The 26,795-nt window shown below is 36.7% G+C and overlaps 4 protein-coding genes across 4 annotated transcripts in view; 1 reads left to right on the forward strand and 3 right to left on the reverse strand.

Moving 5' to 3' along the window:
* Positions 1-1,563: 1,563 nt before the first annotated feature.
* On the reverse strand, positions 1,564-12,766 carry LOC145462507 (uncharacterized). The gene is made up of 5 exons (XM_081446037.1): positions 12,292-12,766; positions 4,823-5,271; positions 3,601-4,011; positions 2,619-2,738; positions 1,564-2,405 (listed from the first exon to the last, which is right to left on the reverse strand). The coding sequence occupies exons 1-5, from the start codon at positions 12,664-12,666 to the stop codon at positions 2,183-2,185; spliced, it is 1,578 nt and encodes a 525-aa protein (XP_081302163.1). The 5' UTR covers positions 12,667-12,766; the 3' UTR covers positions 1,564-2,182.
* A 276-nt stretch (positions 12,767-13,042) lies between these two features.
* LOC145462594 (uncharacterized) lies at positions 13,043-22,711 on the reverse strand. The gene is made up of 2 exons (XM_081446163.1): positions 22,333-22,711; positions 13,043-15,670 (listed from the first exon to the last, which is right to left on the reverse strand). The coding sequence occupies exons 1-2, from the start codon at positions 22,705-22,707 to the stop codon at positions 15,218-15,220; spliced, it is 828 nt and encodes a 275-aa protein (XP_081302289.1). The 5' UTR covers positions 22,708-22,711; the 3' UTR covers positions 13,043-15,217.
* A 936-nt stretch (positions 22,712-23,647) lies between these two features.
* Positions 23,648-26,795, forward strand: part of LOC145462569 (putative UDP-sugar transporter protein SLC35A4) — a 30,959-nt gene continuing 27,811 nt past the window's right edge. The window contains exon 1 of the mRNA XM_081446137.1: positions 23,648-23,721. The gene's annotated coding sequence lies outside the window, so the exon portion shown is untranslated. The remainder of the gene's footprint in view (positions 23,722-26,795) is intronic.
* The window catches only part of LOC145462554 (dolichol kinase-like), an 11,834-nt gene continuing 9,185 nt past the window's right edge, over positions 24,147-26,795 (reverse strand). The window contains exons 12-13 of the mRNA XM_081446105.1: positions 25,597-25,674; positions 24,147-24,742 (exon numbers count right to left, since the gene is read on the reverse strand). Coding sequence (XP_081302231.1) covers positions 24,597-24,742; positions 25,597-25,674 — 224 coding nt within the window. The 3' untranslated portion in view covers positions 24,147-24,596. The remainder of the gene's footprint in view (positions 24,743-25,596; positions 25,675-26,795) is intronic.

A 26,795-nucleotide genomic window follows, 5' to 3' on the forward strand; every position in this document is an offset into this window, starting at 1 on the left:
CAAGACGCAATACGAGAAGTTTGTTTGGATTGAGTTCCCTTATAGTTCACATGCTTTCTTTCAGTTTTCGAACCATCCACTCCCAAGGACAAATTAAACAATAAATATCAATTTGAAGAGCGTTACAAAAACAGAAAGCACCGCATGCAATAACTGCTCAATAGCTTTCATGTGAAAGGTCACACATAAGTGTTTTATCCACCGACTTCAAATAAGAACCACCTTGTACAGCATAACACGGCATGAAAGTATGAGAGTTTCATCCAGACTTGAAAGTTAAATTAACCTAAGTCCGTAAGACTAGTACCATCTAAAAGTGCTGCTCGGTGGCTTTGATCTGAAAAAATAAAGTAAAAATTCGAGCCATCTCTGTACAGTCGAATTTACTTAATACAAACACAAAGGGGCAGGGTGGGGTTCCTCATTATAGAGATTATAACATAAGCCGAGATATTTTGTAGACTTGATTGGTTTATACATGTGCGAATTCTGGTTTCTCTAGGACCTAGTGAACTAAATGTTGTCCAAGTGCCCGTATCATGGAGCTGCCTGAAAGAGGACGCCCGGTTGGACAAGATATTTACTACATTCCGAAGTTTTGTCAACAGTTTCGTCAACAGTTTTGTCAACAGTTTTGTCAACAGTTTTGTCAACAGTTTTGTCAACAATTTTGTCAACAGTCCCAAACGTTTGTCTCAGTGAGTGAAAGATTTAAATGTGTCCTGATTTTGTTAACTTTGTCAATGTATTTCAAGTACCACTTATCCCCGAAAAAATCCTAATAATAAGTCAAAACCTTCCTCGTCAGGGCAAGATTCACTCAAGCTTTATTCTTACAGCTTTCAAAATATATTTGTCAGTTTTATTAGTCTATGTTTGTCAGTTTTACTATATAGACCTGTTATTTAATTGGACTAAAATCTTGCATAGAAACTTAATTTTAGAACAAAACCAAGTAAAATAAGAAACCTAAGACACAAATAAAAAAATTGGAATTGGAATTGTCTGAAATATAAATTATGTTTATTCCTGGTGCATGTAACGGCAGATTTATAGTAAACTGAATGAGGAGTCTTTCATGCCAGATTTTAGCAGTCCAGATTCTGGTTCCTAAATACTGGATTCATGTACATGTAATAGCTATTTAGATTGCAGATTTTTTATCACGTAAAAATTCTAGATTAAACCTCGAAACATTGGTTCTAGATTCTATGGAAGAGTAATAAATTACCAAATCCACTTCAAATTGTACAGTGTAGTCCTTGTTTTTACTGTATTTAAGCCAGAGTGACAACTACATACACTACTGAGCTAAGTTGAAACACTTTCATTTCTAAGTAAATGTAAATTACAAAATTAAAATGACTCTAGAGAACTGTAAATTACAAACCTACTATACAACATCATGTTTTATCAACCTCCTACCTTAAATCATATTTATTAGTGAATTGGCAAGCGATATTCATTTCCTCAATACTAATTACATGTACTGCTGGGGTACCACAGTTTCTAATGAGAGCTTCCTTCATGTATTCTTCTAAACGTATTCATATACCAAGTACAATTTTCGAATTTTTTATTCTGTAACACAGTTTACTCACTGTAAGCACAACCAATACATCACCATCAGTAATTCCATAAAGTACTTCGCCGCTTTCCCAATAGATTGATATTAAAAAGCATACATGGAAGCCAAAGCGGTGCACCTACATGTACATGACTTGTAGCATACACTACAAGTCTTGTCCAAGAAAAACTCTGATTATCTAAAAAAAGAAAAAGCTTGGGAAATGTCAAAAAACACTCATAAGGGTTGTGATTCCTACTGCACACAAGGTACATGTACATTTCCCTGTACTATTATAATTTATGTCTCATTTGACACAACGTTTGATAATAAGGATGTTCTGTTCTGATAAAAATACAATTCCCTTGAACATACAAGGCGTTTCAATTACGGAATTAATTAAAACTTAATTTATTACAATTATTTATAATTCTACTATTTTATCTCAGAAGTCTTGAATTACAGTCACTGTAGTTCCTACCATGATGGCAAATCAGGATTTTCTCTTCTCCATTTTACTGTTCAATTCAACAGTGAAATACCCATTGTTGCATTGACAACGAAATCAGGCAAAACCTTCTTGAATTCCACCAGGAATCTGGCAAATTCTAATTCTCACATCGCTGTAGAATATCCAGGAGCCTCTAGTGTAAAATACTCCGGTGCTTGAACCACTGGGTGTAAAAGTTTTTTGTGCTCAGCTCCGCGGATGTTGAGTTTGTTCACAGAGTAATAGTGAATCATTTCTGGTACTGTATCAAATGGTTTGCTAAATTGTCCCAAGATATATTTGTTGCCCTTTGACACAATTTTCAAATGCATAAAGGTGTTGTTATTTCTGAGAAGAGGAAAAAAATTAAAAGAAAATTATTAAAATTTAAAAACAAATTTGATGCAAGGTACATGTATATATACATAACTATCACCAAGCATCCAAGCATTCAAATTTTGTAATGTAATCTTGTCATATCAATATAAATTCAATTATGTTTGGATGATTAAAAACAAAGCCTACATATAGTGACATAAATTTAAGAAAAATCATTTTTACCTTACAGACAGAGAGAAGTCATTTTTACTACTCTCACTGTTTCGCAACAAGAAGCTGCAGTCCACGGCAGTCTGTAAAAGTTTCTCTGCTTCCAGTCTCTTGATAGGCCCGTGATACCAACTGTACATGTATTTAAAAGATCAAGACTTGTTACTATTAGACAGTACATTACTAGTACATGTTTTATATGTTCATTGTCTTCTGTAAGCAGCCCGAAACTTAGAACTGTCTGTTAACGCAACACAAGTTCAATCAGTAATTGAAGCTACTACTGAAGATGCAATAGTACAGAGTTTGTACTCTTTTAAATTCTTCAAATTCCATGACTTTCCATGACCTTTTCCATGACCCTTTCCTTTTTTCCATGACCTTAAGTTTGCCTGTCACTTTCGAAAATTCTCAAAACTATCCTTGTCTTGGGTCAAATTTGCATTTGTTTGTAATCTCTGGCATTTGCCAAAATGCATTTAGTTCAAATAACCTTCAGAACATCTGCGTGGGAGGCTGATTTCTCTGTAACTTGCCTTTATTTTATTTTGTTCTTGTTTTGACATGTGCAGCAATAAACATACTAGACTTAACCATTATTTTCCATGACTTTCCATGACCAACATTTAAATTCCATGACTTTCCAGGCCTGGAAAATAAAATTCTTGAATTCTATGACTTTCCAGGTTTTCAATAACCCGTACGAACCATGCAGTAACATCCTAACTGACTGTGAAATGCCCCCTGGTTTCTTTTTTGATTCACATTTTATATTGTGCAGAATTCTCATGAGGATCAAGCTGGGAAAAGTGTGGAATGGTTAGGATATTTTCAAAAACAAGGTGTCTGCACTAAACAGGCACGGATTGCTGAGACTCTAGATTTGAGAATTTTCTGGGGGGGGGGGGGAGAAAGTTTGCTTAGGGAGCAGGGTGCACACAGATGACATTTATAACTGAGTACAATGTACATCATCACAAGGTTTGAACCTTACCCTTGTTGTTCCAGGGGCAAACTTGGGTCAACGGGTGATTCACCTTCTGCAAATACTCTTGGTGGTTTGGGTGGGGGAGCTGCCTCCTTTTCTTTCATCATAGATGCAGCTTGGCCAGACTTGGACCACTCCCATGGTGCGTCATAATCATCAGCTGGTCGTTCATCAGCTTTAGGTGACTGGAGGGGCTCACGCTGTTTAGGTGGTTGTGTGTGACCATTCAAATGTGTCTTTTTGTTCCATTCCCATGGCTTATCGTAGTCATCAGCTGGTCTTGTGTCGCTGACTGGAGCTTGTGATTTTTCTTGTGGTAAGTTAGGAGATGTTTGTTTCATTCCTAGGAAGGATTTGCTTTCCCATGGTGAGTCATAATCGTCAGCAGGTCTGATATCCTTGCTTGGAGTCTGTTGTCTTGGGACAAAAAAGATTTTTTCTTTTTAATTTTAGATCAAGGAAAACAAAATAATTTATATCCTTTTTGTTGGTTCAAATTACCACACACAAGAAAACCTTTGAGCCAATCAACTCATTTTGGAGGCCACATGGTCTCAAAATGCCATAACAAATTATGACTTAGCAACTGTTATGGTAGGAGTGTGTGGTGGCCTACATGTAAGATGGCTAGTAAGTGTGCAGGACAGCCCGGGATGTTAAACTCTAGTCGAGGTCATGTGTCATATTCTTGAGCAAGAGGCATTACTATCACAGTGTCTCTCTTCATCCAGGAGTACATATCATACACATTGGTTTTGGATACATGAGTAACCTGCATTGGACTACATGTAGCATTCCATCACAGGCAAGTACAGGGCCATCTACTGGTGCTTATTTCTAATTTCTGTGGTATGCAGCAACTACAGTAGGAGTAGCTCTACTCCCCCCTGGATGGGACACTAGTCTATTGCAACGTTACACTGTACCCCCGGAATTAAATTCATTGGTACCCATTTGTACACCTGGGTGGAGAGAGGCACTGCCAGAGTGCTTTACGCAAGAATACAAGACAATGTTCCCCGGTCAGGGCTACAACCCGGGCCACTTGATCCAGAGTCATAAAGCCACTGCACCTCCCAACTAGGAAGTACGGGAGTACATAGCAATAACCATGGCTACGCCATGCTTCAGAATATACAGTACTCATGTGGCGCCTGATGCTCTCACTATACAGTACATAGGATTTATGTAAGAAAATCAATATTAAGTAAAAATTTAAGTGGATTACTTTTTGGCTGCACTTTCAGACACATAATCAAAGTTCTTCCTAATGCTCCTCTCTTCATGTTCAGGTGACCCATCCAAAGATGATGGACGCATGCCCTTCAAAGAAAATCGCTTTGGCTGCTCGTCGTATACCGTAAGCTTTCCAAGGTCATACGGTTCATCATAGCTTTCCTCATCTGAGTCCTCACTACTTTGTTGTTTGGATTTTTCTGTAGTTTGCATCATTTCAACCTGTGTTGAACCATCTTGCCTTGCATCCCATGGATCAATATAATCATCTTTTGAAGTCTTTCTACTTGCATCAGCAGGTGTTGGTTTCTTGTCCCATGGGTCGCAATAATCATCAGTGGGTGGTTGAGCTTTTTTCGCATCCCAAGGATCTGAATAGTCTCCCCCGGGAGAATGAGCTTTTTTGGCATCCCATGGATCAGAGTAATCATCACCAGGCATCTAAGAGTGAGGGTATTGACAAAATACTAGTAAGAATTAATTATTACGTACATACATTGTACATGTGTATCAGAGTTGTTTTCCTGATTATATAAACAGTAAGCACAGTGATAGCAAATTTATCTTTAATTTCCCTTTCAGTCTTCAAGATCAAACTGTCCCAGGCAGCTAAATTCTTAATATATATTACAATTTTTACTCTTTAAAAGAAAACTGAAAAAAAAAAAAATCTGTCTTAAGGTCATTCCTCACATTTGCATTGCGCATCCTTACTGCGCATAATTTATGGCGTCATTAGCGCGCGCTCGTGCACGCGCACATTGAAAACATGACGGAATTGCCTTGATATTGAGCTCTGTCAGTTGAAAAATGGCTCTAGCTCACCAACGAGCACGGGCACCCCAATTTTTTTTTTCCACTCATTGTAATCAACTAATCATAAGCTTTGCGTGAGAAAAGACTGATCTAATTTCTATTGCTGAAAATTGAATAAATAAGAACAATAGCAGATACACGGTGATCTTTTCTATTTGGCAGTCGGTAGCCACGTCAAGAAATTTGGTTCAAAGTTTTAACCAAGGATTTAGCTTACTGGCTGAATCAAACTTAAAACGTTTATTTGTGTCCGACACAATGTATTGACTGTAGTTTAATGCGTGTTCGTATGAGTCCGGGCTCACAAAGATGTTACAATTACTGGGAATGTGTTCTTATAATAAGCATTAAATAATGTCAAAATGGGGCATTTTCAATGCCTCACTGCTCCTTAATGAGCATGGGCACCCACCTTTTTTATTTCAAAATTGAAGTTATCATATGATAAATATTCAGTGGACAAAGTTTGAACAAAAATCTATTGTCACTTTTATTTCAGAGGAATTACCTTAACACTGATATTCGACATGAAAATTTTGATTTCCTGGTTCTGTGGGAACATGTATTCAAAGAGGGGAATAAAAAAGGTTTCTAAATATACAATGTTATGTGTACATGTACACTGTAGAGTGATTCAGATATGGTTAAGATTTTTTTAATCTCTTCCTGCAAAAATAAGTTTACTCACAATGCATTTACACAAAATTGAACTTTGTACATGTATGTAGTGTTTACTTCTTTGTGACAAAGCTAATATTTTTCTACTGTATTTTATTAGACAGCTGTTCAGAAAAGTACTGCCAATTTTTATTTTCTCTAAATGGGAACGGACATGGCAGATTTTTTACTGAAAGAATATGTATTGTTAGTATGAAAAATATTGAAAGCTGTTCTCCATAGATTGAACAGATATCTGTCAAATACAAACTAGACAAAAGCACAGATTGATTCAATAGGGAAAAATATGAACTGATTACTTAATTTTGTTGCAACACTCTGGTGGATTCTGGCCATAAACACAGACGAGTCATTTTCATGAAGTTTGATTCATTATACACTGTATAGACAATGCAACTGCATGCTTATTAAAATGTAAAATATTTTAAAATCCCTGTTCAGTTCTGTGCCAAACAAAGACTTCATGTACTGAATACTGAAGAAAACAGTACATTTATTTACAGATTTCTAACCCAGGGTTCTTTTATGCCTGTAAGATGCAACCTGGCTAATGTTCATCATTTTACTGACAGATGTAGAACATCAGAAAGTATAAATTGAAATGTTTATGGATAAAGTTTCATTTTACAATATTATTATATTATACACAGGTGCATGTTTGTTACAATCTCACTGCCTCAAAGCTATAATTTGCTAGATATTTTGTAAAGGTAAGAACAGAAAAGCCACACCGCATAAGAGGTATGATATCAGAATAATTATTGTATACTGTGTTCTGATCGTATTTTTAAAACAGTATTTTAGAATAAAATACCCCATGAATATAAATTACTGCTTCAATAAAAATGTCCGCCAAAATGCTTTTGAATCACCTCTTAGCTGACCGAAATACCCAAACAATTTGGCCAAGAGATAAAATAATAAAAAACCCGTCAATATTCCACAGTTCACCTTTGTCCGGTTCTTCTCAGATTTACAGCTTCGCACACAGTTACACTTTTGAAGAAACATGCTGGTGTAGAACTCTAATATCGATTGTTTTAGCTAGGGGGCACTTTGCATTGACGTGTTGACAATTCTCTTGAGAGCTTGTCCATTAATTAAATAACACTCTTTATTTACATTGGCTTGTGGTTTTTAAAATGAATTCCACTTAATAACAACATTTGGCATGGGCCTCCCTCTGTGAGATTGTTAAAGCAATTTTGCCACAAAACAGTCAAGGAAATCAGGGATTTTTTCTATTCAGGAAGAGTATTCAATTGGGAGAAACCTGTATGCAATTAAAAAGGAAAAAAGAGCCTTGTGCCATGGCACCTGCCAGAACAAATTTTACAAAACACATACTATTTGAATATGCAAATTTTCTGAGAAAGCTGAAAGTCACATTGAAATAATCCCATTTATAGCTTACTGCAATGTTCATGTATTTGTCACATAGAAAGGCTTTCAAGAAGGAGTACTAACACCTAAAGGTTTGTTTTAAAGCTTCTTGTTTTTGGTGTTAAATGATTTTTCTTTTAAAAAAATTACCAGCTTATATTATGAAGAGTAGAAAATTAAAAAAAAAATCATGTGAATTTACAGAAGACATTCAAAACCATTTCAACATTAATGAACATACTGTAACTTCATGTACTTCTACAGTCTTTCCTGTGAATAGAAATTATTATTAAATGCTTGAAATCTATTGATCAATATGTGCCAGAGAAACATTGAATACCGACAAATTTAGTATTTTGAGATTTGACATGACTCACTGTAAGACTTTGATCAGCTTGTGACATAACCATGTGTACTGAGTCTATATGTATTATAGTCAATGGACAACACAAATATTCATATATTTTCATTGAATTACATGTATTAGGTTTACAATGTCCAATCAATTGTGATTTGCACATGGCTCAAGCTTAACTGTTCCCAAACATGATTTCTTAACCTTACACCTGTAATTCACACAGGAAAGATGGCAGTTGTGGAGCAAAACCAACTCAAATGCCTATTTGATACACATGAACAAATTGTAATTTTATGTACTTCAATCAATCCAGGTTACTGTTCAAAAGGAGTAGATGCTTGGAGCACAAATATTTCCACACAGCCACATTTTTTTTTTCTAAAAATATATTTTGAAAATGATTAAAATTTATTATTTTCTGTTCCACATGATTTGCTGTAATTATCAAGAGATTTCTATCTCTGACAAGGAAATGAAAAGAGCCCTTGGGGAAAATTAGCTGCTAATACTCTAACAACAAAGAGATCTTTATCATGTTTACATCAACTGAATTTTAAAATCAAATTTGGAGAAACATGTTTTGTTCAGACCAAATAGTGAAGCCTTCCACAAACAGAGAAAGAAAAAAGGAAACATTCTGTAAAAAATAGACAGATTCTAACCATTAATTATGTATTATAAAGGAACCAAAGACAGCTGTAACTATTAAAGAAAGTTCTGCCCATCTGTGTAAATTATTCTTACAATTTGCCTACAGTTGCATGTGCATACTATAGTACTGTATGTTTAAAAATATAAAATAATTAAGGAAATTTACACATAAACATATTGTCAAATTAAAATTTATTAATAAATACATGTAAATTACTTCTTTCAATTCAAATGATGGGTTTTGCCACATGTATCTGTCTTTTCTCCTTTTTTGTATTTCCTTGATATAAAAAAGTTACGTGATAAAAAATACAATACAATATACAGTGACTGTCATGAATTTAGTTTAAATTGATAGTACCCACATGTATGTATGCCTAGATGTACAAGCATGTACAGCTGTAGTAAGAATGTTTGCAACAAAATCGGAAAAAAACTATTATCTAAATGGGTTCACACAAGTTTGCGATTTTGAACAACTACATTGTAGCTTACAGAATGCACCTAGTTCTGAAGTTGATCAATAAACTTGTTTTTGGTTGATTTCAATAATAACATAATTTAGTATATTCTCAGCTCCGACTATTGCATTTCTAGCTCTCTGATTGGCTCAAAAACTCCGACTATGAGCCATTAGTCGGAGTTTTACCTTATATGGAAAACAGTGCGCCAAGTTTAAAAATTTTCCGCTCTGTAAAATTGTTGAAATAAAAATCGGCGGCAAAAACCCGATTAAGAATATACTAAAACAATTATTCCATTCGACCTTGTTGGATATGAAGTGATCATAACCAACTCGCGCTACGCGCTCGTTGGTTATTTATCACTTCATATCCAACGTGGTTTCATGGAATAATTGTTAATTAAACTAAATACTTTGCAAAACCACAATGCACTATTTTTCGCATAATTTTGCAATCCTGCAGTACTTAACATCCTGCAAGTGAATACTGCTCAATAAAATTCAGGAAATAGAATTCCTGGTATAAGATAATTTTGATAAAAAAGTAGTGATATAAGTTTTTTTATTTTACACACAAGTGTTGTGCAAATATTGTTAAGCTACTGTAGCTCCTTCAAAGCCAGTTTGGCTGAGATTGTTCATTACATGTACATGTATGTATAAATTGTACTTCCCACCAAAGAAAGCTCAACAGATCTGCTGTTTTTGTTGAGGATAAAAGGACAGCAAGAAATTGACACTAACCCTCCCCCTCAAATATATATATTTTGTCACAAAGTATCATGGAAAAACAATAACAACACAATAAAAACGTATGAGGTTTGTTTGTATATCCACCATATTGTTTTGTTTGTTTGTGTCTTATGCATTCAACTTTATCTTCTCCCTTCCGCGGCCAGGAATATTTTCAGCCATTTTTCAAACAGAACGGTCACTTCCTGCCAAAACATTTTAAGTGAGGCAACAATTGCTACACTTTCTCCATATAAGGTCAAACTTAGGAATAATGGCTCATAACTGAGACTCAGTCAACCAATCAGAAAGCTAAAAATGTGTGAGCATACATGTATGCAATTTTTAACTACAGTGCAAACTCTCTTAACAGACACTCGTAAGTGAACAGCTCTACAGTACTAACAATCACCTTCACAAAACCCTGTTTGAACCCCCATACAACCTCTGTATTTACTCATTTTCCCGTAAGCATACATTCTCGATCTTACGATCTATACTTTTCCTTTGTTTTTAAACTCCCAGAAACAGACACTAGAAAGGAATTGGGACTACCTTTAAAATGATACATGTACTTTACATAAACATTTGCAAACTGTATCACTGCTTTTTGTTGCCGTGAGATTGTTAAGGCTAGTGTTAATGCTGGCTGCAATAATCACTTGCTCTTTAATCACTAAGGGCCAGTCCTAATACTGCAGTATACAGTACTGTGTACATGCAGTTATCGCCATTATTGTAGCATTGCACAAGGCAATAAAAAATATCATTATGTGGCTGTGTCTCACAAGGACTGGGAACTACCGAATTCATGAGTTTGATTGGCTGAAATCGATATTGACCGTGGTCTAGATTTTCCTATCTAGACCGCCATCTAGACCGGTTTTATTTTGTATTGAAAAAGTAGCGAGCCAAAATACAAAACTGTTCACCGTTTTCTTTTATTTTCTCCTCAATCATTTATGGAAGTGCCAAAACCTTGATGACAAAAAAAAAAAAAAAGTAAAGAGGACGAGCAAATTTTGGCAGGTTTAAGTTAAGCTCATCTCGGTTTGCAAGCAAAATGTCAACAAACCAGTTACATTAAACGAATTAAAGTTTCTTTCTTTGCCATATAATAAACATCTTATTAACCAAGCTAAGTCAGTCTGTATGGGAGAATCTTGACCTCGGTTGTGTGTACAGACCTCCCTGCGTTCGGCCTGTACTCACAACCTCGATCAAGATTCTCCCATACAGACCTCCTGCTCGGTTAATAAGAGCTAAATAATAGTAATAATTTGGTAGTATTCTTGCATTCCCACTGTTAATTGTAAGCTGGACAAGCTCCCATAGGCAGTCATCTTGCCTTAACAACTCTAGTGGCCTCTTAGTCTTACGAGAACTATTCTTATTAACGGACAACTTTTGCGCATCGCAAGGGTGTCCACTTACAGAGGCTTCCGCTGTATTTAACAAAAAAAAAAAAAAAAAAAAATATATATATATATATATATTTCCTTGATTCTAGTCAAATACGTATTTAAATAATGTTCCCAAAAGCTTCTTCATTTTCCCAGGTATCATATTTAACTCTTTAGAAACCTTAATCGTGGTTATTTCTTTGACAGGGAAGACCATGATTACCTTTGTTAGCAGCATAGTTTCACCTAAATATAAATGTAAAATTCTTGACATTTCTTAAATGTCCAGCATTTCAGCAGAAAAATAATTCACAGTTGGGATGCAAATACAAGTAAATAAGCCATTGAAGTACAAAATTAAACATATTTTTCAATAAAAAATTAATAGATAATAATTTGTAGTTTAATTTATCATTGCTATGAAATTTTGTTAAGCTCCTTTGATTTGTGTTTTCTTTTGTGTAAGACTGGCTAGTTATCATCATTTAAGCCAAAGGAAAACAGAGATCAAAATGGTGTACAAAATACCAACCAAAACAAATTTAAGCTTAACTTAAACCACAACTAAACATCAAAATGTACATGTCTGTAAAATGAAGGATTGAACTTCCTCCATAATCTATGAAAAATACAGATCCAAGTCACTTTAAAATTTCATTATTGACATATCTTTGCCCACAAGGTCACCCTGTATCACAGTCTTGGATTAAAATGCAACAATGCACACAGCATGTTCAGCAATCCGTGATCAAGATTTCGCAAGTATAGCTTTACGTATGCATGATTTGGAGAAACCATACAAGCTTATAGTTTACAACTAATCCTAAAGGAATACATATTTTATGATCCATAGGGTGGCTGAGGAAGTGAACACAGATTACGAGTGTCTCACAATTAAAATGATACCAGAAAGTATAAGTTCACTGCAAGACACACGGGCAGATATTATCCAGCAATTAACAAAATGAACCACATACCTTTAAGCCAAGTCTTTGCGATACAACAAGCCCTTTGCCTGACTTTAAATGTTCAGCGCTTTGGGGCCTCTGCGATCTCGCTTTAGGTACAGGAGGTTTAGTCATTTGGTCAAATGTGACGGGCACCGAAGCCCTTTTTCCGACGTCATGAACACGGCGATTCGCTGGCGAATGATTCGGTCTTGGAGGAGGATAGCTGGGCATCTGAACTGGAGTTGAGTTTGGGGACGATGTAGGATGCACTGTTTGTGGGTCCAAATAGCTTTCGTCTTCTTCAGAACATTCACTAGAGCTCCTATTCTCGTCATAATCCTTTCTTGGCGGCCTTGGAGCTTTGTTTCCTCCAATTTTAAACAGTTTTCCAATATTAGACATGGTTTACCTGAAGTCCGCGGATCATAATGGCTGTTAAAAGGATGTGACGACACAAGCTCGAAAGTTGCATTCAAAGCACGTGACTTGTTCAATAACTTCCGGCTAGCGGGCTGCAGTGCGATCGCTGTAAGAGTTATTCGATTTTTTGGCCTTTAAAAAGACCACGAAAAATCAAGAAATAGCATCATTTGATTTGAGACGAGCAAACAAGATTGTAAAATTGCAGCGATTTTGATAAGCAGTTTCACACATTCGCCTGTTTTCCCTGCATCAAGAACCTAATCCTAACCTAACCCATATGGTAATCCCGGAAATAATTATCTTTCTTCGAAATAGTGGAAATCGCACGATACTAAGGAAAAATCAAACGCCGAGACCAAAAACGCAAGCAACAGTGCATAAAATAAAATCGATCGCAATAAACGACATTCTATCGACATTCTTTCAATTTCCGTTTTAAAAACGGGAACTCCCACTAACACTAGTCCCACCAAAGCGAAATTCAGTTTCCTTTCCTAAAAATAAATTTTAAAGAATAAAACAAACACTGGCACACATCTGTCACGATATGCGCGTGCGAATCACCTCCGTTTGTTTGAGTTAGATCTGTCTCCAGAGATACTGTTTCTTATTGACTTGTTGGTAGCCAATCATAATTTACATTTCCACTTCCCCTCAGATAGGCTTACACTTGCCCTCGGTTTTAGTATAAACAAGGTTATCCCCAGCGTGCACGTGACAAGGAAATGGACCGAGGGAACGAACTTTGTAACTTATGGAACAGTCTCAGATGTGTAGCCGAACCCTCCCAGCGAAGCGTGAGCCACAGAATTTAGGACAGGCGCGTGAATCGAGCTCGAGCTCAGTTACAGGCTACAGAACTCTTCAACACTCAACAGACTTGCCTCTTTTCAAGGTTTTCTTTCTTTTGAGGACGGAGGAGAGAACTGACACTATAAGAGAGGGAAACAGACTTCCTGTGTAAATTGCACAGCCCCTCTTCCAAGAAAGCAGGTAAGCAATTGTCGCAACTGTAACTAGCGCATTTCGTTGAGGTTATAAAATGACACCGCTGAAGCCCACCCACACACATTTTCTTTAAACAGGGGCAAGCCTTGAACCGGATCAACTCGATCGCTGATTGAAACAAGAATGGCAACTATCCAAAAGCGAGGAATAAACGACAGTTGCTATGCCTATTTAAATCAGCGCATTACTTTTCCCTGGCCTCGTGGACATAATTTGCATCGAAACAAAAAGAACCGCAAACTACTAGGCGGCCAACAAACGAAACCAAACTATGGTTCTTCCTTGATTCGGAATGATATTAAAGAGATTTCGAAGTGTTTTCTTTCACTTTAGACAACGAGGTCACTGGTGCGCATAACTCGAATGTTGTGCGCGAAAGAAAACTCATACGTAGACCTTGCTTGCTGTCAACAGTATTTTATTCAATCCCACTTTATGAACAAATTTATTTTCCTGAGTTCAATGAATGACGCAGATGGTTTTAAGCTGTGTTGACTGTGTGTATAATTATAAAAAAGAACGGGATGTTTTAATTCTTAATAATTCTATTAATCAGTTGTCCAAACAAAAACTATAGCAAAACTACGTGGATACTCCAAAAACTCTCACTTCACTTTACCGCACGAGAGTATGTCACGTTGCCATGGTAACTTCCCCTCACATAAGCTAACAGAGACATCGACCCAACATGTCGCTCAACCTCGTTCTCGAGGGAGGAAGAGAGAGGACCCTGGGAACGAGGTTGTATGGCGCTACTTTCTTGTTTGAAAGGAAAGACATTTTCCTCTCACAATACCCCTCTGTAACTCTTGTTCAGTAGTATTAATGGTAAGGACGAATTTGTCGACGAACACCTCATCGGACAGTGCTTCATCTGCATTTAAACAGTAGAAGTGAACACAAGAAAGGTGACAGTATGATGTTGTCAATCTGAGAGGTCCATGCCTCTAACAGAGACCCGGCTGTCGAGGTCATGTGTCATATTCTTGAGCAAGAGGCATTACTATCACAGTGTCTCTCTTCATCCAGGAGTACATATCATACACATTTGTTTTGGATACATGAGTAACCTGCATTGGACTACATGTAGTATTCCATCACAGGCAAGTACAGGGCCATCTACTGGTGCTTATTTCTAATTTCTGTGGTATGCAGCAACTACAGTAGGAGTAGCTCTACTCCCCCCTGGATGGGACACTAGTCTATTGCAAGGTTACACTGTACCCCCGGAATTAAATTCATTGGTACCCATTTGTACACCTGGGTGGAGAGAGGCACTGCCAGAGTGCTTTACCCAAGAATACAAGACAATGTTCCCCGGTCAGGGCTACAACCCGGGCCACTTGATCCAGAGTCATAAAGCCACTGCACCTCCCAACTAGGAAGTAGGGGAGTACATAGCAATAACCATGGCTACGCCATGCTTCAGAATATACAGTACTCATGTGGCACCTGATGCTCTCACTATACAGTACATAGGAGTTATGTAAGAAAATCAATATGAAGTAAAAATTTAAGTGGATTACTTTTTGGCTGCACTTTCAGACACATAATCAAAGTTCTTCCTAATGCTCCTCTCTTCATGTTCAGGTGACCCATCCAAAGATGATGGACGCATGCCCTTCAAAGAAAATCGCTTTGCCTGCTCGTCTAATGCCATAACCTTTCCAAGGTCATACGGTTCATCATAGCTTTCCTCATCTGAGTCGTCACTACTTTGTTGTTTGGATTTTTCTGTAGTTTGCATCATTTCAACCTGTGTTGAACCATCTTGCCTTGCATCCCATGGATCAATATAATCATCTTTTGAAGTCTTTCTACTTGCATCAGCAGGTGTTGGTTTCTTGTCCCATGGGTCGCAATAATAATCAGTGGGTGGTTGAGCTTTTTTCGCATCCCAAGGATCTGAATAGTCTCCCCCAGGAGAATGAGCTTTTTTGGCATCCCATGGATCAGAGTAATCATCACCAGGCATCTAAGAGTGAGGGTATTGACAAAATACTAGTAAGAATTAATTATTACGTACATACATTGTACATGTGTATCAGAGTTGTTTTCCTGATTATATAAACAGTAAGCACAGTGATAGCAAATTTATCTTTAATTTCCCTTTCAGTCTTCACGATCAAACTGTCCCAGGCAGCTAAATTCTTAATATATATTACAATTTTTACTCTTTAAAAGAAAACTGAAAAAAAAAAAAAACTGTCTTAAGGTCATTCCTCACATTTGCATTGCGCATCCTTACTGCGCATAATTTATGGCGTCATAAGCGCGCGCTCATGCACACGCACATTGAAAACATGACGGAATTGCCTTGATATTGAGCTCTGTCAGTTGAAAAATGGCTCTAGCTCACCAACGAGCACGGGCACCCCAATTTTTTTCCACTCATTGTAATCAACTAATCATAAGCTTTGCGTGAGAAAAGACTGATCTAATTTCTATTGCTGAAAATTGAATAAATAAAAATAGCAGATACACGGTGGTCTTTTCTATTTGGCAGTCGGTAGCCACGTCAAGAAATTTGGTTCAAAGTTTTAACCAAGGATTTAGCTTACTGGCTGAATCAAACTTAAAACCTTTATTTGTGTCCGACACAATGTATTGACTGTAGTTTAATGCGTGTTCGTATGAGTCCGGGCTCACGAAGATGTTACAATTACTGGGAATGCGTTCTTATAATAAGCATTAAATAATGCCAAAATGGGGCATTTTCAATGCCTCACTGCTCCTTAACGAGCATGGGCACCCCCCTTTATTTCAAAATTGAAGTTATCATATGATAAATATTCAGTGGACAAAGTTTGAACAAAAATCTATTGTCACTTTTATTTCAGAGGAATTACCTTAACACTGATATTCGACATGAAAATTTTGATTTCCTGGTTCTGTGGGAACATGTATTCAAAGAGGGGAATAAAAAAGGTTTCTAAATATACAATGTTATGTGTACATGTACACTGTAGAGTGATTCAGATATGGTTAAGACTTTTTTAATCTCTTCCTGCAAAAATAAGTTTACTCACAATGCATTTACACAAAATTGAACTTTGTACATGTATGTAGTGTTTACTTCTTTGTGACAAAGCTAATATTTTTCTACTGTATTTTATTAGACAGCTGTTCAGAAAAGTATTGCCAATTTTTATTTTCTCTAAATGGGAATGAACATGGCAGATTTTTCACTGAAAGAATATGTAGTTAGTATGAAAAATATTGAAAGCTGTTCTCCATAGATTGAACAGATATCTGTCAAATACAAACTAGACAAAAGCACAGATTGATTCAATAGGGAAAAATATGAACTGATTACTTAATTTTGTTGCAACACTCTGGTGGATTCTGGCCATAAACACAGACGAGTCATTTTCATGAAGTTTGATTCATTATACACTGTATAGACAATGCAACTGCATGCTTATTAAAATGTAAAATATTTTAAAATCCCTGTTCAGTTCTGTGCCAAACAAAGACTTCATGTACTGAATACTGAAAAAAACAGTACATTTATTTACAGATTTCTAACCCAGGGTTCTTTTATGCCTGTAAGATGCAACCTGGCTAATGTTCATCATTTTACTGACAGATGTAGAACATCAGAAAGTATAAATTGAAATGTTTATGGATAAAGTTTCATTTTACAATATTATTATATTATACACAGGTGCATGTTTGTTACAATCTCACTGCCTCAAAGCTATAATTTGCTAGATATTTTGTAAAGGTAAGAACAGAAAAGCCACACCGCATAAGAGGTATGATATCAGAATAATTATTGTATACTGTGTTCTGATCGTATTTTTAAAACAGTATTTTAGAATAAAATACCCCATGAATATAAATTACTGCTTCAATAAAAATGTCCGCCAAAATGCTTTTGAATCACCTCTTAGCCGACCGAAATACCCAAACAATTTGGCCAAGAGATAAAATAATAAAAAACCCGTCAATATTCCACAGTTCACCTTTGTCCGGTTCTTCTCAGATTTACAGCTTCGCACACAGTTACACTTTTGAAGAAACATGCTGGTGTAGAACTCTAATATCGATTGTTTTAGCTAGGGGGCACTTTGCATTGACGTGTTGACAATTCTCTTGAGAGCTTGTCCATTAATTAAATAACACTCTTTATTTACATTGGCTTGTGGTTTTTAAAATGAATTCCACTTAATAACAACATTTGGCATGGGCCTCCCTCTGTGAGATTGTTAAAGCAATTTTGCCACAAAACAGTCAAGGAAATCAGGGATTTTTTCTATTCAGGAAGAGTATTCAATTGGGAGAAACCTGTATGCAATTAAAAAGGAAAAAAGAGCCTTGTGCCATGGCACCTGCCAGAACAAATTTTACAAAACACATACTATTTGAATATGCAAATTTTCTGAGAAAGCTGAAAGTCACATTGAAATAATCCCATTTATAGCTTACTGTAATCTTCATGTATTTGTCAGATAGAAAGGCTTTCAAGAAGGAGTACTAACACCTAAAGGTTTGTTTTAAAGCTTCTTGTTTTTGGTGTTAAATGATTTTTCTTTTAAAAAAATTACCAGCTTATATTATGAAGAGTAGAAAATTAAAAAAAAAATCATGTGAATTTACAAAAGACATTCAAAACCATTTCAACATTAATGAGCATACTGTAACTTCATGTACTTCTACAGTCTTTCCTGTGAATAGAAATTATTATTAAATGCTTGAAATCTGTTGATCAATATGTGCCAGAGAAACATTGAATACTGACAAATTTAGTATTTTGAGATTTGACATGACTCACTGTAAGACTTTGATCAGCTTGTGACATAACCATGTGTACCGAGTCTATATGTATTATAGTCAATGGACAACACAAATATTCATATATTTTCATTGAATTACATGTATTAGGTTTACAATGTCCAATCAATTGTGATTTGCACATGGCTCAAGCTTAACTGTTCCCAAACATGATTTCTTAACCTTACACCTGTAATTCACACAGAAAAGATGGCAGTTGTGGAGCAAAACCAACTCAAATGTCTATTTGATACACATGAACAAATTGTAATTTTATGTACTTCAATCAATCCAGGTTACTGTTCAAAAGGAGTAGATGCTTGGAGCACAAATATTTCCACACAGCCACATTTTTTTTTTCTAAAAATATATTTTGAAAATGATTAAAATTTATTATTTTCTGTTCCACATGATTTGCTGTAATTGTCAAGAGATTTCTATATCTGACAAGGAAATGAAAAGAGCCCTTGGGGAAAATTAGCTGCTAATACTCTAACAACAAAGAGATCTTTATCATGTTTACATCAACTGAATTTTAAAATCAAATTTGGAGAAACATGTTTTGTTCAGACCAAATAGTGAAGCCTTCCACAAACAGAGAAAGAAAAAAGGAAACATTCTGTAAAAAATAGACAGATTCTAACCATTAATTATGTATTATAAAGGAACTAAAGACAGCTGTAACTATTAAAGAAAGTTCTGCCCATCTGTGTAAATTATTCTTACAATTTGCCTACAGTTGCATGTGCATACTATAGTACTGTATGTTTAAAAATATAAAATAATTTAGGAAATTTACACATAAACATATTGTCAAATTAAAATTTATTAATAAATACATGTAAATTACTTCTTTCAATTCAAGTGATGGGTTTTGCCACATGTATGTCTTTTCTCCTTTTTTGTATTTCCTTGATATAAAAAAGTTACGTGATAAAAAATACAATACAATATACAGTGACTGTCATGAATTTAGTTTAAATTGATAGTACCCACATGTATGTATGCCTAGATGTACAAGCATGTACAGCTGTAGTAAGAATGTTTGCAACAAAATCGGAAAAAAACTATTATCTAAATGGGTTCACATAAGTTTGCGATTTTGAACAACTACATTGTAGCTTACAGAATGCACCTAGTTCTGAAGTTGATCAATAAACTTGTTTTTGGTTGATTTCAATAATAACATAATTTAAACTAAATACTTTGCAAAACCACAATGCACTATTTTTCGCATAATTTTTCAATCCTGCAGTACTTTCCATCCTGCAAGTGAATACTGCTCAATAAAATTCAGGAAATAGAATTCCTGGTATAAGATAATTTTGATAAAAAAGTAGTGATATAAGTTTTTTATTTTACACACAAGTGTTGTGCAAATATTGTTAAGCTACTGTAGCTCCTTCAAAGCCAGTTTGGCTGAGATTGTTCATTACATGTACATGTATGTATAAATTGTACTTCCCACCAAAGAAAGCTCAACAGATCTGCTGTTTTTGTTGAGGATAAAAGGACAGCAAGAAATTGACACTAACCCTCCCCCTTAAACATATATATTTTGTCACGAAGTATCATGGAAAAACAATAACAACACAATAAAAACGTATGAGGTTTGTTTGTATATCCTCCTTATTGTTTTGTTTGTTTGTGTCTTATGCATTCAACTTTATCTTCTCCCTTCCGCGGCCAGGAATATTTTCAGCCATTTTTCAAACAGAACGGTCACTTCCTGCCAAAACATTTTAAGTGAGGCAACAATTGCTACACTTTCTCCATATAAGGTCAAACTTAGGAATAATGGCTCATAACTGAGACTCAGTCAACCAATCAGAAAGCTAAGAATGTGTGAGCATACATGTATGCAATTTTTAACTACAGTGCACTCGTAAGTGAACAGCTCTACTAACAATCACCTTCACAAAACCCTGTTTGAACCCCCATACAACCTCTGTATTTACTCATTTTCCCGTAAGCATACATTCTCGATCTTACGATCTATACTTTTCCTTTGTTTTTAAACTCCCAGAAACAGACACTAGAAAGGAATTGGGACTACCTTTAAAATGATACATGTACTTTACATAAACATTTGTAAACTGTATCACTGCTTTTTGTTGCCGTGAGATTGTTAAGGCTAATGTTAATGCTGGCTGCAATAATCACTTGCTCTTTAATCACTAAGGGCCAGTCCTAATACTGCAGTATACAGTACTGTGTACATGCAGTTATCGCCATTATCGCAGCATTGCACAAGGCAATAAAAAATATCATTATGTGGCTGTGTCTCACAAGGACTGGGAACTACCGAATTCATGAGTTTGATTGGCTGAAATCGATATTGACCGTGGTCTAGATTTTCCCATCTAGACCGCCATCTAGACCGGTTTTATTTTGTATTGAAAAAGTAGCGAGCCAAAATACAAAACTGTTCACCGTTTTCTTTTATTTTCTCCTCAATCATTTATGGAAGTGCCAAAAAGCTTAATGACAAAAAAAAAAAAAGTAAAGAGGACGAGCAAATTTCGTCAGGTTTAAGTTAAACTCATCTCGGTTTGCAAGCAAAATGTCAGCAAACCAGTTACATTAAACGAATTAAAGTTTCTTTCTTTGCCATATAATAAACATCTTATTAACCAAGCTAAGTCAGTCTGTATGGGAGAATCTTGACCTGGGTTGTGTGTACAGACCTCCCTGCGTTCGGCCTGTACTCACAACCTCGATCAAGATTCTCCCATACAGACCTCCTGCTCGGTTAATAAGAGCTAGATAATAGTAATAATTTGGTAGTATTCTTGCATTCCCACTGTTAATTGTAAGCTGGACAAGCTCCCATAGGCAGTCATCTTGCCTTAACAACTCTAGTGGCCTCTTAGTCTTACGAGAACTATTCTTATTAACGGACAACTTTTGCGCATCGTAAGGGTGTCCACTTACAGAGGCTTCCGCTGTATTTAACAAAAAATATATATATATATATTTCCTTGATTCTAGTCAAATACGTATTTAAATAATGTTCCCAAAAGCTTCTTCATTTTCCCAGGTATCATATTTAACTCTTTAGAAACCTTAATCGTGGTTATTTCCTTGACAGGGAAGACCATGATTACCTTTGTTAGCAGCATAGTTTCACCTAAATATAAATGTAAAATTCTTGACATTTCTTAAATGTCCAGCATTTCAGCAGAAAAATAATTCACAGTTGGGATGCAAATACAAGTAAATAAGCCATTGAAGTACAAAATTAAACATATTTTTCAATAAAAAATTAATAGATAATAATTTGTAGTTTAATTTATCATTGCTATGAAATTTTGTTAAGCTCATTTGATTTGTGTTTTCTTTTGTGTAAGACTGGCTAGTTATCATCATTTAAGCCAAAGGAAAACAGAGATCAAAATGGTGTACAAAATACCAACCAAAACAAATTTAAGCTTAACTTAAACCACAACTAAACATCAAAATGTACATGTCTGTAAAATGAAGGATTGAACTTCCTCCATAATCTATGAAAAATACAGATCCAAGTCACTTTAAAATTTCATTATTGACATATCTTTGCCCACAAGGTCACCCTGTATCACAGTCTTGGATTAAAATGCAACAATGCACACAGCATGTTCAGCAATCCGTGATCAAGATTTCGCAAGTATAGCTTTACGTATGCATGATTTGGAGAAACCATACAAGCTTATAGTTTACAACTAATCCTAAAGGAATACATATTTTATGATCCATAGGGTGGCTGAGGAAGTGAACACAGATTACGAGTGTCTCACAATTAAAATGATACCAGAAAGTATAAGTTCACTGCAAGACACACGGGCAGATATTATCCAGCAATTAACAAAATGAACCACATACCTTTAAGCCAAGTCTTTGCGATACAACAGGCCCTTTGCCTGACTTTAAATGTTCAGCGCTTTGGGGCCTCTGCGATCTCGCTTTAGGTACAGGAGGTTTAGTCATTTGGTCAAATGTGACGGGCACCGAAGCCCTTTTTCCGACGTCATGAACACGGCGATTCGCTGGCGAATGATTCGGTCTTGGAGGAGGATAGCTGGGCATCTGAACTGGAGTTGAGTTTGGGGACGATGTAGGATGCACTGTTTGTGGGTCCAAATAGCTTTCGTCTTCTTCAGAACATTCACTAGAGCTCCTATTCTCGTCATAATCCTTTCTTGGCGGCCTTGGAGCTTTGTTTCCTCCAATTTTAAACAGTTTTCCAATATTAGACATGGTTTACCTGAAGTCCGCGGATCATAATGGCTGTTAAAAGGATGTGACGACACAAGCTCGAAAGTTGCATTCAAAGCACGTGACTTGTTCAATAACTTCCGGCTAGCGGGCTGCAGTGCGATCGCTGTAAGAGTTATTCGATTTTTTGGCCTTTAAAAAGACCACGAAGAATCAAGAAATAGCATCATTTGATTTGAGACGAGCAAATAAGATTGTAAAATTGCAGTGATTTTGATAAGCAGTTTCACACATTCGCCTGTTTTCCCTGACTCAAGAACCTAATCCTAACCTAACCCATATGGTAATCCCGGAAATAATTATCCTTCTTCGAAATAGTGGAAATCGCACGATACTAAGAAAAAATCAAACGCTGAGACCAAAAACGCAAGCAACAGTACACAAAATAAAATCGATCGCAACAAAGGACATTCTATCGACATTCTTTCAATTTCCGTTTTAAAAACGGGAACTCCCACCAACACTGGTCCCACCAAAGCGAAATTCAGTTTCCTTTCCTAAAAATAAATTTTAAAGAATAAAACAAACACTGGCACACATCTGTCACGATATGCGCGTGCGAATCGCCTCTGTTTGTTTGTGTTAGATCTGTCTCCAGAGATACTGTTTCTTATTGACTTGTTGGTAGCCAATCATAATTTACATTTCCACTTTCCCTCAGATAGGCTTACACTTGCCCTCGGTTTTAGTATAAACAAGGTTATCCCCAACGTGCACATGACAAGGAAATGGACCGATGGAACGAACTTTGTAACTTATGGAACAGTCTCAGATGTGTAGCCGAATCCTCCCAGCGAAGCGTGAGCCACAGAATTTAGGACAGGCGCGTGAATCGAGCTCGAGCTCAGTTACAGGCTACAGAACTCTTCAACACTCAAGAGACTTGCCTCTTTTCAAGGTTTTCTTTCTTTTGAGGACGGAGGAGAGAACTGACACTATAAGAGAGGAAAACGGACTTCCTGTGTAAATTACACAGTCCCTCCTCCAAGAAAGCAGGTAAGCAATTGTCGCAACTGTCACTAGCGCATTTCGTTGAGGTTATAAAATGACACCGCTGAAGCCCAGCCCCACGCATTTTCTTTAAACAGGGACAAACCTTGAACCGGATCAACTCGATCGCTGATTGAAACAAGAATGGCAACTATCCAAAAGCGAGGAATAAACGACAGTTGCTATGCCTATTTAAATCAGCGCATTACTTTTCCCTGGCCTCGTGGACATAATTTGCATCGAAACAAAAAGAACCGCAAACTGCTAGGCGGCCAACAAACGAAACCAAACTATGGTTCTTCCTTGATTCGGAATGATATTAAAGAGACTTCGAAGTGTTTTCTTTCACTTTAGACAACGAGGTCACTGGTGCGCATAACTCGAATGTTATGCGCGAAAGAAAACTGACACGTAGACCTTACTTGCTGTCTACAGTATTTTATTCAATCCCACTTTATGAACAAATTTATTTTCCTGAGTTCAATGAATGACGCAGATGGTTTTAAGCTGTGTTGCCTGTGTGTATAATTATAAAAAAGAACAGGATGTTTTAATTCTTATATAATTCTACTAATCAGTTGTCCAAGCAAAAACTATAGCAAAACTACGTGGATACTCCTACACTTTACCGCACAAGAGTATGTCACGTTGCCATGGTAACTTCCCCTCACATAAGCTAACAGAGACATCGACCCAACATGTTGCTCAACCTCGTTCTCGAGGGAGGAAGAGAGAGGACCCTGGGAACGAGGTTGTATGGCGTTACTTTCTTGTTTGAAAGGAAAGACATTTTCCTCTCACAATACCCCTCTGTAACTCTCGTTCAGTAGTATTAATGGGTAAGGACGAATTTGTCGACGAACACCTCATCGGACAGTGCTTCATCTGCATTTAAACAGTAGAAGTGAACACAAGAAAGGTGACAGTATGATGTTGTCAATTTGAGAGGTCCATGCCTCCAACAGAGACCCGGCTGTTACTGCGGCGGAAACTGGTAACCATCTTTCCTTTGGTAATAGCAGAATATCTGAAAAAAAGGCAGAAAGTCGAAAGTTTGAGGAAAATGATACGCTGAGGACCATCCACTTAAGCACTTTTTTTTTTTTTTTTAAGCTTCCGATTTCAAATTCATTCTTGCCGACGTACTAAAATATTTCCCTCAACAATTGCCCCGAAAATGCTAGGGTTTGCATAAAATCACAGCGAACCGCAATTAATTATTTTTTTGAGACGATCGACAATAGAAGGTACGTTTCAGTTTTCACAACTCTTCACTTAAAGCTACTTAAACAATAGAACTGTCGTCTTAAAAGTCTTCTTCACTTTCGAAAGTGTTTGTCGAAAGTCGTCGTTTTCTCCGCTTTAGCGATTTTAATCGTTTTAGAGTGAATGATAAATAAAATTCAGACGAAGACGCATCAGTTTGGACAGGATTAAAAGTTCTTAGCCTGCTAGGAAAGAACGGCACGGAAAGCAAAATAAAAGCAAAGTTCAGTATTATCGGCTTTCTTCAATCTGTTGATCGGATCAAAGCTACTACATGTAATTGGTCGCAAGCTTTTCGCTGAGTAGGAAAGCAAAGAAACTCGCAAAAGACCTCCTAAACCGCCCATTTCACAGTCATTACGGGTTTTTCAAACGAAAACGTAGCAGAGAAGACAAAGGCAAACCCAACATCGAAACGTTCTTAGCCCGCTTGGAATGAATGGTACAGAAAGCAAACTAGAAACGGAATCTAACTATTTCCCTTTCTTCCTTCTGTTAGCAAAAGCTTCCAAAGCACAAGCTTCGCACCGGGTTGAAAATGGCAAAGAACCCATCAAAAGAACTTCTTAGTACAGAGTAGCCACTGATTTCTATATGTAACAAACACTGTTTTACCGTTGTAGTGTAAAGTCCACAGAAATACCAGCTGTGATATGATACCAGCTAAAGTTCCCTCTACAGTCTTGGGGCTGCCTGTTATAAATTAAACGGTATATATTAGAACGTGGTAGACTTTTTACAGCCCTCTATTTTCTCGTATTTCTATTCGATCGTTGAACGCGCGGACAGAATCGGGAGATAGCGACGCGAGCGCAAAACGGAAGACTTGACTGGGTAGGGGGTGGGGACCACTTGCTCGCTTCGCTAGCAAACCCCACCCCCCACGACCAAGTGCTTCACGCCCGTTTCTTTCGCGTGCGTAAATAGAGAGGCTATGAACAGTCTAAGAACGTGGTTCAATCGCTTATCAGCTTCTAACAATGTTAACAAAGCTATTTTCGAAAGTAACATGGGTGAATTGTGTGGTTTTTCGCCGTCTAGCGATTCAGCAACAGAAATTGTGGTGCTCACAGAGACTTTCTTTAAGGTTACTTCCCACCTTCAGAGGTCAAAAAAATCGTTTTTTCTTTTATTGGACAAAATTTAAGTTCGTCATTTTATCCAGTGTTTCCAAAAGAAAAACATTAAAAATCTCAAAAAGCGGCCGAGTTATTTAGAAAACACGTATTTTCAAATAAAGTTAATAAACTAGGAAGGTGTCACAACCTTGTCAACGGGCGAGAACCCTGGGGTAATTTTCGCGGCAAACGCTCATTGCTCGAATTTCATGTCATTTGCATATTTTTATTTACATTACGCACTTGACAAAAATTCCCACGTGGAAACTCTACGCTAACTCCTCTGGAAAAATCAAAAGCAGAAAAAAGTCCTTGGGTAAAGAACACGAAAAAAACCGGCCCAAAGAAGAAAGAAAAAGCTCCACATTGTCAAGGAAAGAAAAGAAAACCTTGCCGAAAGCGACAAAGGTTGTTGGTTTGGCCAAACGCCTTCGACAATCTCGACATCTGCTGAAGATCTGGAACGTTCGAATATCCTTGGAGCAAGTAGCTTAAAAATCAAAGTCAACGTCAGTGCAGGCTGCAAACAAGATTCTTCGTCGGAATCTGGCGGAAGTGATGAAGAAAATGAAACCCACCCAAGGAAACTCATTTCAGCAATAAGGGTATTTTTTAAGCTGTCCGTCGATTCCTTAACGTCTTGTTTTTCCGCGGCACATTTTCCGCCTTAAACCTTTTTGGCGCGGGTTTTGCCTT

The sequence above is a fragment of the Orbicella franksi genome, chromosome 1, assembly GCF_964199315.1.
Source record: "Orbicella franksi chromosome 1, jaOrbFran1.1, whole genome shotgun sequence".
Taxonomy (NCBI): Eukaryota; Metazoa; Cnidaria; class Anthozoa; order Scleractinia; family Merulinidae; genus Orbicella; species Orbicella franksi.